At 37.3% G+C, this 15,459-nt stretch overlaps 1 protein-coding gene across 6 annotated transcripts in view; it reads right to left on the bottom strand.

The window, feature by feature from the left end:
* PDE1A (phosphodiesterase 1A) overlaps positions 1 to 15,459 on the bottom strand; it is a 401,628-nt gene that overhangs the window by 288,647 nt on the left and 97,522 nt on the right. For 2 of the 6 annotated variants that reach the window (XM_004004531.6, XM_060409674.1), the window contains exon 1: positions 3,591 to 4,040. The exons of the other annotated variants lie outside the window; for them this stretch is intronic. In XM_004004531.6, the coding sequence (XP_004004580.2) occupies positions 3,591 to 3,643 (53 nt within the window). In that variant the 5' untranslated portion in view covers positions 3,644 to 4,040. Of the gene's footprint in view, positions 1 to 3,590; positions 4,041 to 15,459 lie in introns of those variants that run through there. 6 annotated transcript variants of the gene reach the window in all.

Raw genomic sequence — 15,459 nt, 5'->3', positions numbered from 1 at the left:
TGCAAAATGTATGAAGCGCGCACACACAGACTCAGCCTTGGCCATAAAAGAAGCCTTGCCTTTGCTCCTTGCTTCACAGATCTGAGATGAAAATGCGTATCTAAATTTTCCATGGAAGACTTTTAAAACATGGATTTCATCACCTAACTGTGTGAAATGATTTGGGAATCGGCATTGTGGGAGACCAAGACATTCTTAGAGACAGTTTCTAAATAGCATATAAGGCTCCTCCCAACCTTCCCAATAGCATATCAGCCATGGAATTTCAATATTCATCATCCCCTCTAAAACCTCTCAATTAATTTTTTACACTTGATGGATGATCTTTATTATTTGAAATTTAGGGAGATCATGCTGATGAAAAATTGATATTAATTCTGTCTCAAAAATTAAATGTAAAAGAAAATCTTTCTCTTAGCTAAAACTAAGACAACATTGTAAAACAACTGTCCTCCAATAAAAACTAATTAAAAATTAGAAAATGAAGGAAATATAACATTAAAAAATAATAATAATATTAAAAATATTGCTCTTATCTTTCTCAGTTCACTTAGGGGCCAGAATTAGTTTTCACTGAAATTTATCTTTTCCATTACAATTCCCCAGGATGTTGTTATCTTCTTTTCGGTACCCATCACGTGCCTTTCTTATGGCTACCTAGATATACACTAGACGATATGTTTTGTAAGGGCAGGTAAGGTTGTTTTTTTGTTCTTGTGTCTGGACTCTCCAATGGTGCATGCATACCCAGTTGTGTCTGACTCTTTGTGACCCCACTGACTGTAACCCACTCTGTCCTTGGAATTTTCCAGGCAAGAATACTGGAGTGGGTTGCTGTCAACTACTCCAGGGGATATTCCTCACCCAAGGATCAAACCCACATCTCTTGCATTTCCTGAATTGGCAGGTGGATTCTTTACCACTGGCGGCCTCCCCAATGCCTCCCCCTAGATATGGTCATGTCTAATCGAGAAGAGAGTGACAGGTGAATTGAATTAAAGCTGTGGTTCAATTGCAGAAGAAAGTAGCCTGTATATAGAAATTTGAATGGTGTCAATATGTCAGATGTTTCTAAAAAAAAGAAACCTAGGCTGATCTCTTAGAGGCTAAAATTTCAAATGAGTTTTTAATAAAAAAGAGCAAAGATATTTCACAAAATTTCTATTAAACTTGTAATTAACACACATGAAACAATCTAGCAGAGATTTGCTTACAGATTGAGAACAGGTGTGCAAATCTCTTAGGAAGTAGGGTGCACACACACTGTACATATTGAGAAGGAAAAGTCTGTACCTGGGACTCTGACCAGAAAAGGAAGCCTAGAAAGATGCCTCAGTGTGAAAGGCTGGACAGCTCAGGGGAAGGCCAAGGGAACAGGGGTGCTGGGAAAGGAGGCTAACAAAGAAAATAAAGTGGGACTTGGGCTAAGAGCCAAGGTGCCAAGAGAGAGAGTATCAGTCGTTCAGTCATGTCCAACTCTTTGCGACCACATGGACTGGGTCTGTAGCCCACCAAGCTCTCTATCCATGGAATCCTCCAGGCAAGAATACTGGAATGGGGTTGCCATTCCTTTCTCCAGGGGATCTTCCTGACCCAGGGATAGAATCCAGGCCTCCTGCATTGCCAGCAGATTCTTTACTGCCACCAGATTAAAAAATGGTGGCTCTCTAGTCTGAGCCACCAGAGAAGCCCAAAGATGCTGAAGGAAAGCTTAATCCATTTCTCAGCTTGCCCAGAAGCACAATTAGCTATTAGAAAGCCCATGCTGCATTTCATGAAAGAACAGCCTAAAACTTTCTCTGAGAAAGTATGTCTAGTCATTTGGATCTTTTAAGATACTCTCCACCCTCCTTTCCTTCATAACAGTCATATCTTGATAAAAGCAAAGCCAGCTGTCAATATGCCAGTAGACCCATGATCCCACATCTGGCCTTAATCTGTTTTCAATCGGGAACCCATTTCAGCACTTGGCTTTAAATAATTGCCTGGATAAACGTATATCCTCTTTGGTAGCTGTGTTTTCTCTTCTAGGTCATCAGTATCATGAAACAATCATTTGAATTTACCAAACCGTATTCTAATCATCTGGACAAAGAATCCCACCTTCCACAAAGGATCCTCTCTTTATATGAAGCACACTTGAATTGCAATTCCCCTGAGAGTGGCACCTTAACATATAATTCGTCAGGAGGGGACAAGGATTTGGCATTAAACCAGTGAGCGACCACCTGCAGGAGCAGTTCCACAATGGAATAACACACTTAAGCTGATGGCTGAGTGGATCTGATTTTACCCAATATAGCCCTGCCTTCCTGAACTTCTGTAGGTATCCTCTTTAAGTGATGTCTCAGTGGGGTTGAGTTTGGAATTGTCTGTGCAACTTTCATGCCTCCTTGAAGTCACACATGCACTTGGAAAGAAAATAGTAGTGAACTGCACAGGAACTGAAAGAATGTTTCCAGCTCCTGCCATAGGAAACATGGGAGGTGAATACACCTTTTGGATTTTTGGTTAAATTTACAAATGCATATTTAAAAAGACGCATAATGTTAAATTTGTAATGTAGCTTCGAAAATATCTTCAAAAGATTTTAAAACAGATTTGAGCTAACATTTTAAGCCTTATGAAAGTATATTGATATTACTAGCAATATTGTAGTAATGATTAATTAATACATAAGAATGGAAACATTTTATGTATAATTCTATTCTTTGAAGGCCCACTCTTATTATTTAACAACCACACAATGTAGGAATTTCATCCATAAACTTCTACAATCCTGTAGTTAATTCAAGATCAACAGCCAGTGACTACAACTTAACATTTAGTATTGTTAACATGTGATGTCTTTGGTATATTTAAGATATTATTTGCGGAGAGGCCCAAATTTGATATATGGTTAACTTTAATTCCAAATTCTGGATTCTAAATTACATAACAGGTAACTAAAGGATCAAGGCAGAAGAAATTGCTGTCTCTTAGTGAAAGAGTCTCTCCCCCCTCAAAATAAAACCTTAGCCCAATCTGTTATGCGAGATCTACATTCTGCCTGGCCAAAGATCCCACCCCGGTGCAAAATATCTCCTATTGCCCTGCTGTTTCCTTAACTGCTGTACAGATACTTCTAAATTAGCTGTAAAATGTCCATAGTATAGTACAATAGCCATCAAGTTCAAATTTGTCTCCCCATACATTACTGCAAAGAAGCGTAGCATTCACAGCACTAAAATACTACTTCTGAGAGAAATCAGTTGAAAGAACCACACATTTCCCATTTACAGGGCTATGCAACCACTAGAAACAGCAAGGGATTGCATAATGTTTCAGAAGTTTTTCTAGTGCTATGTCACTGAACTACATGAAAAGCTAATACGTTTTTAAAATACATTTTGAAAAACTGATAGAAGCTTGTGCATAGGGTTTCAGAAAATAAAAAATAAAAGAACTCCTTCAATATGCATGAAGTTACACTTTAGGCACAGTCTTCATTGCTTTGTTATAACTTAGTGCCAGAATTCACAAGTTAAGGATGAAAAAGAAATTATTTTTCCTGATAGCCCTGGAGCTATCTAGGATACATCATGACTTACCTAAAGATGGGTCTTTGGAGATGTTTCCTCCTGATTGTGACATGGTCATCCATTTAAAGGTGAAAGTTTAGCTTGTTCCTGGAAACCACTCCAGAAATCCAGGGAGAGAATGTGGAAGCTTATCCTGATCTATTGCCCTGAAGGAGCCCAGAAGGCAAAAGTAGTTTCCTCTTTCTCTTTTTGGGTGCTGGGAGAAAACTTCCCTGCTCTCTGCCAGCTGAGCAATGTGTCCATAGAGGCCACATAAGACAGGCACGATGGGGCACTCCCCCACAGAGCAGGGTGTGCAAAAACACCAAGAGTCACGTTGACATGGGCAAGAGAAGTGCACGGGACCCCCGGAAACGGAACAAAACAAACAGAAACCTTCCTACCCCTGTGGCACCCAGGTAGGAGCTTCCTAAGTTATCGCAGCCATGAGAACACTCCTTCCACATGCTGGTCAAGCTCGGAAAGCTAAGTCCCTCCCTGTCTTTAAAACAGCCCGTTCAGAGGCTCAACTTTTTTTCTTCAAAATAAAAGTTGTACAGCTGGTTCAGCAGTCCCATGTGAGTACCCTCAGAAAGTTTGTTCTGTTAAAATAAGAACTGTATACAAATTAATGCAGAAAGATGAGCTGAAGCTGCATGGCTGGCTTTGCTCTGAGAGATTATAATTATTTTACAATCTTGCTTTTATTCATGCTGGATGAAGTGTGGAGATAACTCATCATTTTTGGCACTCATAACCTAATAACCTACACTTGGCTAAAGTCAAAGATGCCATTTCAACTGATAGAAGCACTGTGAAACTAGCCAGAGCTACAAAAGTTAGAAAAACAAAAATTGCTCAATTCCATCAGTGACACTGTACCCAAACGCAGCTTTTCAACTAAGAAAAGACACTGCAAAAAGATATGGAAACATACACACACCACATTTTTTTTTAATTCCCAAAACTCCCTAGGAACCTAAGGTTTTTATATTATAAAATAAAATTTTAATTTATGGAAATAAAAAGGAAGAAAAGTAAGTATAAGAGAGAAGTTGAGGTTTTTATATTATAAAATAAAATTTTAATTTATGGAAATAAAAAGGAAGAAAAGTAAGTATAAGAGAGAAGTTGTAAACAACTGAAAATAAACATTAAAATTTGTTTTACTTGAAAGACAGACTCACACTCCAGAGACTTTTGTTCAAGTTACAAATAAGGTGAACACTTATATTTTAATATAACATTCTAGAGACATTCTTGTATCTAAATCACTAACATATTTCTTCTCAATCGGTAATGTCATGAGATTCCAGGCTAGAGGTTTGTTAGGAAAAAAAAAAAATTCTCAAATCATGATTAAATGCTTTAAAAGTACATGTGTTAAAAGGAGGATAAGCTGAGAAACACACTGAATGATCCATAAAAGTAAGATTTAAATGTCACAGAGGGGGATATGCTCTATATGATAGCAGTGTGTAGATCTTAGCAGCCTCCAGATATGTCCACAGAAGCAAGAACACCTTTTTATTTTCCTCCCACAGGAGACACAAAGAAAAAGAGAATTAAAAATAAATCACTGATTACATTGAGCAGTCCTAATCCATGCTAGGAAATGGAATCAGTCTGAGAAAGCATTGAACTAAAAATAAAATAAATGGCTTCTAGTCCTAGTTCTATTATGAATATGCTGGGCCATTGTGAGAAAATTTCTTGACTTATCTGAGCTCCAGTTTCTGTTTGTAAAATAAAGTTAAAATATTAGTTGAATTTTTTGTTCCTGTCCAGCTTTAGTCGTTCCAGCAGACTCTAAGTATGATTAGTCTGCTTCTTGCAGAGATACTACCATAGGCCTTATGGTACATGATACTCCCAAAAATATATTCTCATTATGTGAAGTTATAAATACAAAGGAAGATAATTTTATATTATATATTTATGTAGCTATTATGTATTAATGTAATTATGTATAAATCAAGGTTTTCTTCACCATCAATAAGCATTCAATCATAATTTGACATTGTGTGCAAGGCTGCAGTTATATCCAGAGACCATCTACACGCAAACTGATATGCAGATCTTAGGGTAGTGGCTTCATTACAACCATATGCTTTTGCCTTCTTTGTATATGTAACAGCACACCACACAGATCTTCTGGAAAGATTTCTGCATTTATGGATGGCATTCGATTTCTGTACTCATGGTTTATCTATATCACTATTAATTTAGCATAAATACCCCTGAGGAACAACTCAAGAGAAAAATAAGCCTATCAACTTAAAAAAAAAAACTTTCACTTTGTCTACTTTTGATTTAGAGAAGTGTGATGACTTGTTCATTAACGTGTTGGAAGGAAATCTACAATATGCTAATAAACATCTAGCCAAGGTACAATTCAAATAACAAGCAAGCATACAATCTTACTTGAAGCTCAAGCCTTGAGTATTAACCACAGAATCTCAAAGCTATTAAGCTAATTACAGAAAGTCCATAACATCATTGTTTGCATTAGGTTCATATTCTTTTTGCTGTGAAGTTAAAGTAGAAAACTTAGATTCTCACTTACATCAAGCACTAAATTTATTTTAAAATCCAATCTTAAAAGTTAAGGAGCCATAAGAAGATAACAGTAAGTTAAATAGTCACTTGACACAAAGAAAAATACCTATTTCTTAAAAGTTTTCATTAACATTTTTTCACAAAGCATTTAAACTTAATATTGGAAGGAAAAGTTTGCTTTATTAACTTAATTTAATGTAGTATTCAATAAGATGAAATAACCTCACTATTGTTGCTTAAATTGCAAAAATATAGTCTTTAATATACTATACTGTGAAAAATGCTAAAACTTATCATACAGGCTATCTCCTATTAAAATTTTGAATAGTTTTTCCAGGGGTTGGCTGTCAGAAATTGTTTTTGTATTTTTTCTATTAAGGTGAACTCTCAGTGTGACTTAGCCTAACACTTTTACCACTACTCTCTGCACACACGCACACACCCATACATATACAGGCACACTTTCCCCAACTCAGCACTGTTAGACTGTTATAATAGGTGCTCAACAAATACTTCTTAATTTATTAGAATTCTTAGCACAACACACAGAACATATCCATCATAACCAACTCATTTTATATGATGAAAAACATGAGTTAACTTGCATGATTTTTCCAACCAAGTGGATACTAAGTATGTCACAGCATTTTGTGTGAAGCCTCATGGAAAAATTATTGTTTTTCTCTTGTAATAATCTATTCTTTGGCCCTGTTTATAATATACAAGAGCTAAACAGCATGCAATAGTAGAAAAACCATATAGTACTGTGAATATATCAGTCCAAGAACTGGAAAATGAATGCAGCTGCTGGTTATTACTTTACCACAGAACTCTAGTCAAATATCAGTCTGAGACAAAGGGTGTGTGCTTTTTTTCCAATACAATTCAATTAAACACAGTGCTACAAGTTATATGTTTAAGTGAGTTTTCAAATTAAGTGGAGACAGAGGAAGGAAGTGCAAGAAAGAAATGATCAGATGGGATTACAGATTTTCTCATTGTGTACATACGATATGATTTAAAACTTTTTATAGGTTTCACACTGATGATGAAGCTAGTTGATGGATGGTAGAGCTGGGATATGAACTCGGATGCCTTGTTCCTGAGCCCCTGCTTTTTACCCCTACTAAGTAGGGGTAAAATGTAGGCATTGGGTCCTTTCTGGGCTATCACTCAGATTCTAAAGAGAAACAAAAGAAACTAACCCCTCTGATAAGTGTCTATTCTTCTCCTAATCCTCATCCCTACTTAAACATCACTGCATGACCTGTTATGTTTCCAATACTTACAAGAGCCAGCCCAAGAAATGGTCTATTGATACCGAGGTGAAATAATCAATGACTATGTTCTACAAAGATCTGAATGGAAACTCTTTTCTATTATAAACAGCCTTGAACTAATGTCAAGGAACACATATTTAAATCCCAATTTTAACAGTGATTTTGTCTCCAGTTCTATGAATATCTGTTTCCTTATGAGCCAAACTAAGACGTCAGGCTAGATGACCTCTAAGATCCTTTGCAGTCCTAACTTTTTGTGACTCTATGACTGACATATGATAAGATGTCGAGTTATCTAAACTTAGTGTCCAAGCAAGAATAAATTCTGTAATCATTTTTAGCTTTTCTTGACCACAACAAGGTCATGCATACCACCAGCATACTTTTCATTACTACTGTTGTGAAATTAAAGCTAACATACTACTATTGAATGTGCAGCTACATATTCATTTTTCTAATTAGGCAGTTTTCTTTCTTTCTATAGCTTCAACTGGGAACTAGTCTCACTTTAATGTGAGTTCCAGTAAGACAAGGGTTAGTGTCTGTCATATTCCCTGTGCACAACACATAAGAGGCATGAATGCGTGCCGAGTCACTTCAGTCAGGTCTGACTCTTTGCAACCCTATGGACGATAGCCCACCAGGCTCCTCTGTCCATGGGATTCTCCAGGCAAGAACACTGGAGTGGGTTGCCATGCCCTCCTCTAAGGATCTTCCCAACCCAGGAATCAAACCTCTCTCTGTCTCCTGCATTACAGGCAGATTCTTTACCACTGAGCCACTAGGGAAGCCCATGAAAAAGACAGTCATGGTTATTTATTGAATGAATGAACACAAAGTGCTAATTAGTGCGACCTCATTATATTCTTGTATACTCTTTTTCTAAAAACGTGATCATATCTGGTAAATGTTCAGTTTTATGTATCTCCTCCAACCCACTATTAGTCTTCAAAGAGGTATCTGAGTTCATAGACGGGCTACTTTGACCTTTTACCAGCAGAAAAAAGGTAGCCTCAAATCCAAACCAGCAGGTTCCTGCTCTCCTTTGTGTTCTCTGGAATCTGCAACAACGTCCTTGAACTATCTGGTCACTTCACTCCCTGCTGACATCTCCTGCTGAAATATGTAGCTGGTCTGTTCAGTTGGCTCAGTTTGGGAGTGGTGGTCATCTCCTTCTCATTGAGCCCAATCTCAGCCTTTACTGCAAGACTCTCTGTCTCAGTCTTTCAGCTTAGCTAACATTAACCCCTCTCACCACACTGCATGAGGCAAATGGATGCCTGATGGACTGGGAGAAAGGAAAGATCATATACATCAAAAAGAAAGAAAGAAAATCACATTGTTCCCATTATGTTATGAAGCTTTCTTATGCAGTCATTCCAGTGGGTACATAGTGAGTAACTATACCGTAATATTAACCATCTGCTCTATCCAGCCCTCACCCACCTATACTTCCATTTCTAAACCCTAACACTTAGGTTAATTCTTCCCTAGCCATATTGACATTTTGTTCCTCAAACATTCCACACGCTTTCCTGCCTTTTCCCCATGTACTGCTCCCTCTGCCTAAAATGTCCTTTCTCCTGCTCACTGCTCATATGTAGCTGCGATCTCCCCGCCTCACGGAGGTGACTCCTCTGACAAGCCCATATGAATTTTATATACCTTCAGCACTCTGTTTCCCTCAAAGCAAGTATCATAGTTTGCCTTATATTCGTTTACAAATCCATCTGCTCAATGAATGAATATGTCCATTCTGCAGCATGCAATAAACTGAGGGAAAGATCAGAACATCTGTTCCTGACTACCTTAAAAATAAATCCAGTCAAGTTACTCTGAAAATGTGTTTGTCTTCATGTGTGTCTGTAATAACCTAAAAATAAACTCACTGATCTCTTGCAATGCTTCAAAACATTGTCTGATAATTACATATGTGTTTCATCTTAAAATATTTGTCATTGTACTTCTTTAAATCAGAAACTCTACTTATCTGAGAATAAATACAATAGGAATACTAAAATTGACAAGGCAACTAAAAATCACTTTGGAAATAGTTCTCAATTTGACTAAGAAATGTTTTTTGCCTTAGGGGCAAAAGGCACCTACCTAGCTAAGAGATTTAAATTAGATTTTCTTATCTTGTGTGTCAAACTTAACACTTATTGATCATTTAGTCATATAAAAATATATCAGATTTTCTAAAATTAATTAATAAAGAAGACCAGGTTTATAGCTTCAAGTGGCAAAGAAAAACTGTTCTTAAAATTGGCTAACCCTTTAGCCTGATATAAGAATTGAGCCTTTTTGCTCCAAGTAGTAGGACAAATTCCTCTTTGTCATTGAAGTATACAACCAGGTCAACTAAACTTTGATTGGTTCCACTTAGCACTCACACAAGTTCTGACAGCCTTTAGTCCTGGCAGTTACTCAACTTCCTTTGAATGAATGTGACATTCTGTGAAAATATGATCAACAACAACAACAACAACAGAGAGAATCATTTAAAAAATATTCTCACAGCCAGACACCAACACACCAATGTATATCAAGCAACATCAAGTCTACTATAAAAGGAAATGGCTTTTGCATAGTGAGTAAACGTAGTGAATAAACATTACAGAAAGAAATCTCCTTAATATAAAATGCCCTTTGAGTCAGAGACCTAAGAAAGAGATGGTTGGACAGAGGCTTGAAGGATGAATAGATATTCAACAAGCAGGCTAAGAGGAAAGGCAAGCAGGGTATTTTCATCCCTAAGCATGAGGCAACAACACAGGATTTGGAGGGCATGCGATGACTGCAGCAGTGTGGAGTAATTCCTATCACATTAGCTTGTAGAATCACAGACTCCACCATCACCAAAGAAAGTGGTCGCAATTAGGAAAATAATGTGATATCACGGTTTAAAGGCATTTGAGTCAAAGCATTCCATTACTCTCCAAATACATCAAAAATGTTATCTGCAGTTTTTCAGTCAGTGGAAGTTGTCCAAAGGTAGTTAAACACCAAGGCTGGTTGAGTTTCCTTGTAGATCTGAAATTCATCACTAAATCATTAACTTAGCATCAGTACTGAGTCATCATTACCAGCTTTCCTCCATATTTTAAGCTTGGTTTCAACATGACTTTAAATCCAATTAGCAGTTTTAAAAAAATCTGTCTTAAGCTTCCAGTAATGCCTATGAATAAATGTGTGGAGTTACCACCAAGAAATTAATTGAATCAATGTCAGTAAGTGGAAAATTCCTAAATGCTAACCTATCGACTCTCCAAGGTTTTAGAATTAGACAGAAATGGAGATAATTGTGACTTTGAATAGAAACAGCCACTCAGTTTGCTAAGCTTAAAACAATATGTGTGGTAGGTTCTATATTTTGATAAATAACTCAAATGTATTTGCTTACACCTTTTTTAAATAAAAAGTCTTATTTTATAATAAGTCCTGGGTGTTCATTGGAAGGACTGATGCTGAAGCTGAAACTCCAATACTTTGGCCACCTCATGTGAAGAGTTGACTCACTGGAAAAGACCCTGATGATGGGAGGGATTGGGGGCAGGAGGAGAAGGGGACGACAGAGGATGAGATGGTTGGATGGCATCACCGACTCAATGGACTTGAGTTTGAGTAAACTCCAGGAGTTTGTGATGTCTATCTTAGAAATCCTGCATCTTTTCTAAACATTATTAACTTCTATCAAGCTGTATAGTCATAAAATGACAGTCTTCCCCCATCTATTTTTTTCTCCATCTAACCCAATGGAAAATATGGAAGCAAGGAGGTTGGTATGTGTTTATCAATCATTTACTGTATGTTAGACAAAATACCTTACATGCACTATTTCAGTTAATTCTACACAGCACACTTAGAAAGTAGATTCTCTTACTTTCAAGGCACACTCAAGAAACTAGAGTTGAGAAAAACTATGTAAGTTGCCAAAGGCTGTATATCTTATACGTTACAGTAATAGGGTTTAAATCCAGTTCTATCTGATGCTGATATTTTAATTCTTACTAACACTGCCTCCTCATGATCACATTAGAATGTATTTTAATAGCAGGCTTAAAGAAAAAGGCATGTAAGTTTACTACCACAGTTTGAAAAATATAATGTGCTGACCATTTGAATTAGGTACAGCCCTAGAGAGAACACAGGCTTAATTTCAGAGACACATTAGCTTGCTTTGGGTCATTCTCACAATAGAGGCCTCACACATACATGCATAAATGAACCCCAAAAAGCAGAAGAAAAATAGAAAATTAAACATCAAGATCTTAAAGCTTACGTTTTATTATTGTTTGCTCTATAGTCTGTACTGAAGAAGAATGGATAAATAAAACTTTGGTCAAACAATCACTGAGGAACTCTAGGGGGAAAAAAAAAAAGTCCGATGAAAAATATAATTGAAGTTGTGTTTCTATCCCCAATATACAGAATGGCTCTGCAATACTGAGGTGTATGTATATAATGCAATCCTCTCTTTAAAATCATGTTCACAAGAAATCCAAGTCATTAAAAAATTAATCCATTAATTAGAATTCCCTACCCTCTTTCAACACTTTCATGTATTGGAGAAGGAAATGGCAACCCACTCCAGTGTTTTTGCCTGGAGAATCCCAGGGACGGCGGAGCCTGGTGGGCTGCCGTCTATAGGGTAGCACAGAGTCGGACAAGACTGAAGTGACTTAGCAGTAGCAACCCTCTTTCAAAACCGCATTATTAGATACTTAACTTTCACCAGAAAGTTGGATGGGTCATAGACTTGTAAAGTTCAGAGTTGCGTTACCTACCCTCTATATTCTACCACAAGGATAATACTGACAACTGCTGCTTCACTAAGTACATCCTACGAGCCAGGCACTTCTGAAGACTCTACAAAACTTATTACATTGAATTCTCCTGACAGCAACCTGGGATAGGAATTGGATCTCTGTTTTAGAGAAAGCTAATGTTGCACAACTGCACAAATCAAGCAAAGATTTAAGCCCAGGCCTGCTTTCCTCCATTGCCCGTACACCTAATGGCTCCCTTGGTCAGATCTAATATGATTCACTATGATTTCCTTTTCTCTGTTTCTCAGGGTCACTTTGTATCTTTCAATCTTCTCCCTCTCCTCTTGTTCCTGCTTCGTGAACAATTCCCTTTTCCAATGATGAGCTCCAAGATCATCAGTTCTAACCTTCTTAAAATTGTGGCTTCTTGTGAATTCACTCTCCTCAGTTGTTCGACAAATACAGAACACTGCTACTGTTTTAAATGTACACACTGTCTCAGTATAAGAGCTCATGGACTTTTATTTTTGGCCTTGAGGTAATGAGTTACTTGTTATAAATAGAATCATAGACTCCTGGAAGCCAAAGGAACTTTTGCCATTAAGTTTTTCACCTTCCAAACCCTTGCAGAATCCCTCTTGCTTTTCCTCTCAGAAAAGGCTTACAATGCCTCTGAGCTGGAAGAAGTGAATCTGCTGTTTCTTTGATCTCCATTTCCCAAGAACCTCTCCTAACACGAGAGTTTCATCTTGTTGAATGCTATTTCTGTTTCAAGATAGAGACTTTTGTATACTAACCTCCACACCTGGTACACAATCAAACAACAGTCTCTTCCAGCAACAAAGGGAAACTGGCTGTGTTAGGGGTACAAGTAAAAGTAGTATTTTGTCTCAATGTAGTTATTGTCTATGCACAATGAAAAGTAAATTTTTATTTTAGGTAAATTTTTTGCCTTTTATACACCACCTTTAAAGATAGCACAGCTTAATTTCACTAGCCAATGTGACAAAGGCTGTACTAAAGGTTAAGAGAACAATGATTATTAAAACACAGGCTCTTTCCTCGGGGAGCTCAAGTTTAAAATGAAAGAAATAACCCACGTTTAAAAGCTACTTCAATGCAATTCAATAAGTGATTTAATAAAATACAAGGGACAGAAGAAACTCAGAAGGGAGAGAAATAAAGACTCGCAGAGGAATTTATTATATTTTAGCAAGTTTTATCCAGTAAGTAGAAGTTCATCAAGGGAGAATTGTTTACTAGCGAGATGAAGTGAAGAAAGTCTAGGCAAAGGAAGATGGAAAACAACACAGAAGCATGAAATACCATAGTTTCACGAACTGGTAGGTATCTTGCTATGACTGAGGATATAGGTGTGAGAGGCAGGAAATAAAGCTGGAAAATCAACAAATGCCAAATTGTGTGTGCCACATAGGGAGCTTAGATTGTATCCAACAAGCAATGGGTAGTCACTGGTGGGCTACAGTCAGGGAAATGGCACCTTCAGCTTTACAGTCTTGGAAATCTTACTGATAAAACATGGAAGACATTTTGAGAAGACTAAGTCCAGGTATAGTGGTATCATTAAAAGGTCTGTTAGAGTAATCTTGGTAAGAGATGATAATAACCTAAAGTAAGGCAAAGACATAATTGGAAAAGAAAGAGCTTCTTCCAGATACTAACAGGTATAAAGCATTAAGTGAAAGTGAAATTGCCAGTCACTCAGTCATGCTTGATGCTTTGTGACCCCATGGACTGTGGCCCAACAGGCTCCTCTGTCCATGGAATTCTCCAGGCAAGAATACTGGAGTGGGTTGCCATTCTCTTCTCCAGGTGATATTGTTGACCCAGGGATCAAACCCAGTCTCCTGCATTGCAGGCAGATTCTTTACCATCTGAGACACCAGGGAAGCACATAAAACATAGGGCTTAGTGAATGATTTGGTATACTGAATGAGAAAGGAGAGGCTTTAAAGACAATATTTTCATTTCTGGCTTATTATCTGAGTGGATGGTATCAACACCATCTGGGAAGAACCAAATAGTAAAAAAAGCAATAATGAAAGTGAAAGTATAAAATAATATATATAATGAGAGTATAAAAAAAGAAAAAAGTATAATCAAAAGTTCATTGATGGGGCATAATGAATTTGTAATACCAAAGGATGGCCCAAATGGAGATGTTTCATGGACAAGTAGATATTTAAATTACAGGGAAAGAGTAAAGAAATCAGTTATAGAGATAAAATATCCATGTGGAAGGTGGAGGTATTGCTACCTAAGTATAAAACTATGAATGTGGATAATATTGCTCAGAGAGAACATGTAAGTTAGAGGATTGAAGACTTAAGAATAAAACCTGACATACAGAGGGAAGCATATCCGGTGAAGATCTCAGAGAGACTAGAAAGTTGGAGGGAAAGTTTGTCCTATAACAAAAGAGGAGGGAAGGTCAAGGAAGAGAAAGGTGTCACTAGTACCAAATGTGCAGAGCAATTAAAAACAGAACAAATTAAAACTTTAAAGAGAAGTGAAAAAAAATCAGAAATGCCTCTATCAAAGTTATCAGTATAAAAGTAACTGGTGGCCTTAACAAAAGCAATTTCTAAGCTGGAACAATCATATGTTCTGTAAGACAAAAGTTCTCCTTTAGTTTATTTTCTCTCTTTTAGCTTAAAACACCACTTTTAACAGACATTCCATTTTCATGTCTATTGGGCCCAGAGTCTCTTCTCTTCTGCGCATTGGAGAAGGAAATGGCAACCCACTCCAGTGTTCTTGCCTGGAGAATCCCAGGGACGGGGGAGCCTGGTGGGCTGCCGTCTATGGGGTCGCACAGAGTCTGACACGACTGAGGCGACTTAGCAGCAGCAGCAGCAGCAGTATCACACTGGCTTATTTAACAAAGTTCTCAGTATGCTTGAACACTGGCTAGTACCAGTCCTCCTCAGTCTTTCTCCCTTCCCACAACATTTCTTTCAGTACATATACAAGTTATTCTTCTACAAAAATGTATTCTTCCATATCAATTTTTCTTCTTTTATCAAATATAAAAAGTTAAAGAGCCAGGAGCCAGTTTTTCATGATTGGAGAAGGGAACTCCACATATGGGAAAGTGAAAGACTAGAATATATCCTGTGATGTTGCAAAGAAGTTAGAGATAGTGGTATGAGCTATAGGTAATAAATATAAGTCTAGCTATGTTCATTGAGGAGGCTGAGAAGCAATGAAACACCATTAACAATTAACACGACAATCACCCAAATTTTGTTTTCTATATACCATTCACTA

Source organism: Ovis aries, chromosome 2 (genome assembly GCF_016772045.2).
Source record: "Ovis aries strain OAR_USU_Benz2616 breed Rambouillet chromosome 2, ARS-UI_Ramb_v3.0, whole genome shotgun sequence".
Taxonomy (NCBI): domain Eukaryota; kingdom Metazoa; phylum Chordata; class Mammalia; order Artiodactyla; family Bovidae; genus Ovis; species Ovis aries.
Note: the sequence above shows the minus strand (reverse complement) of the source record. Positions and strands in the feature narration are given on the sequence as shown.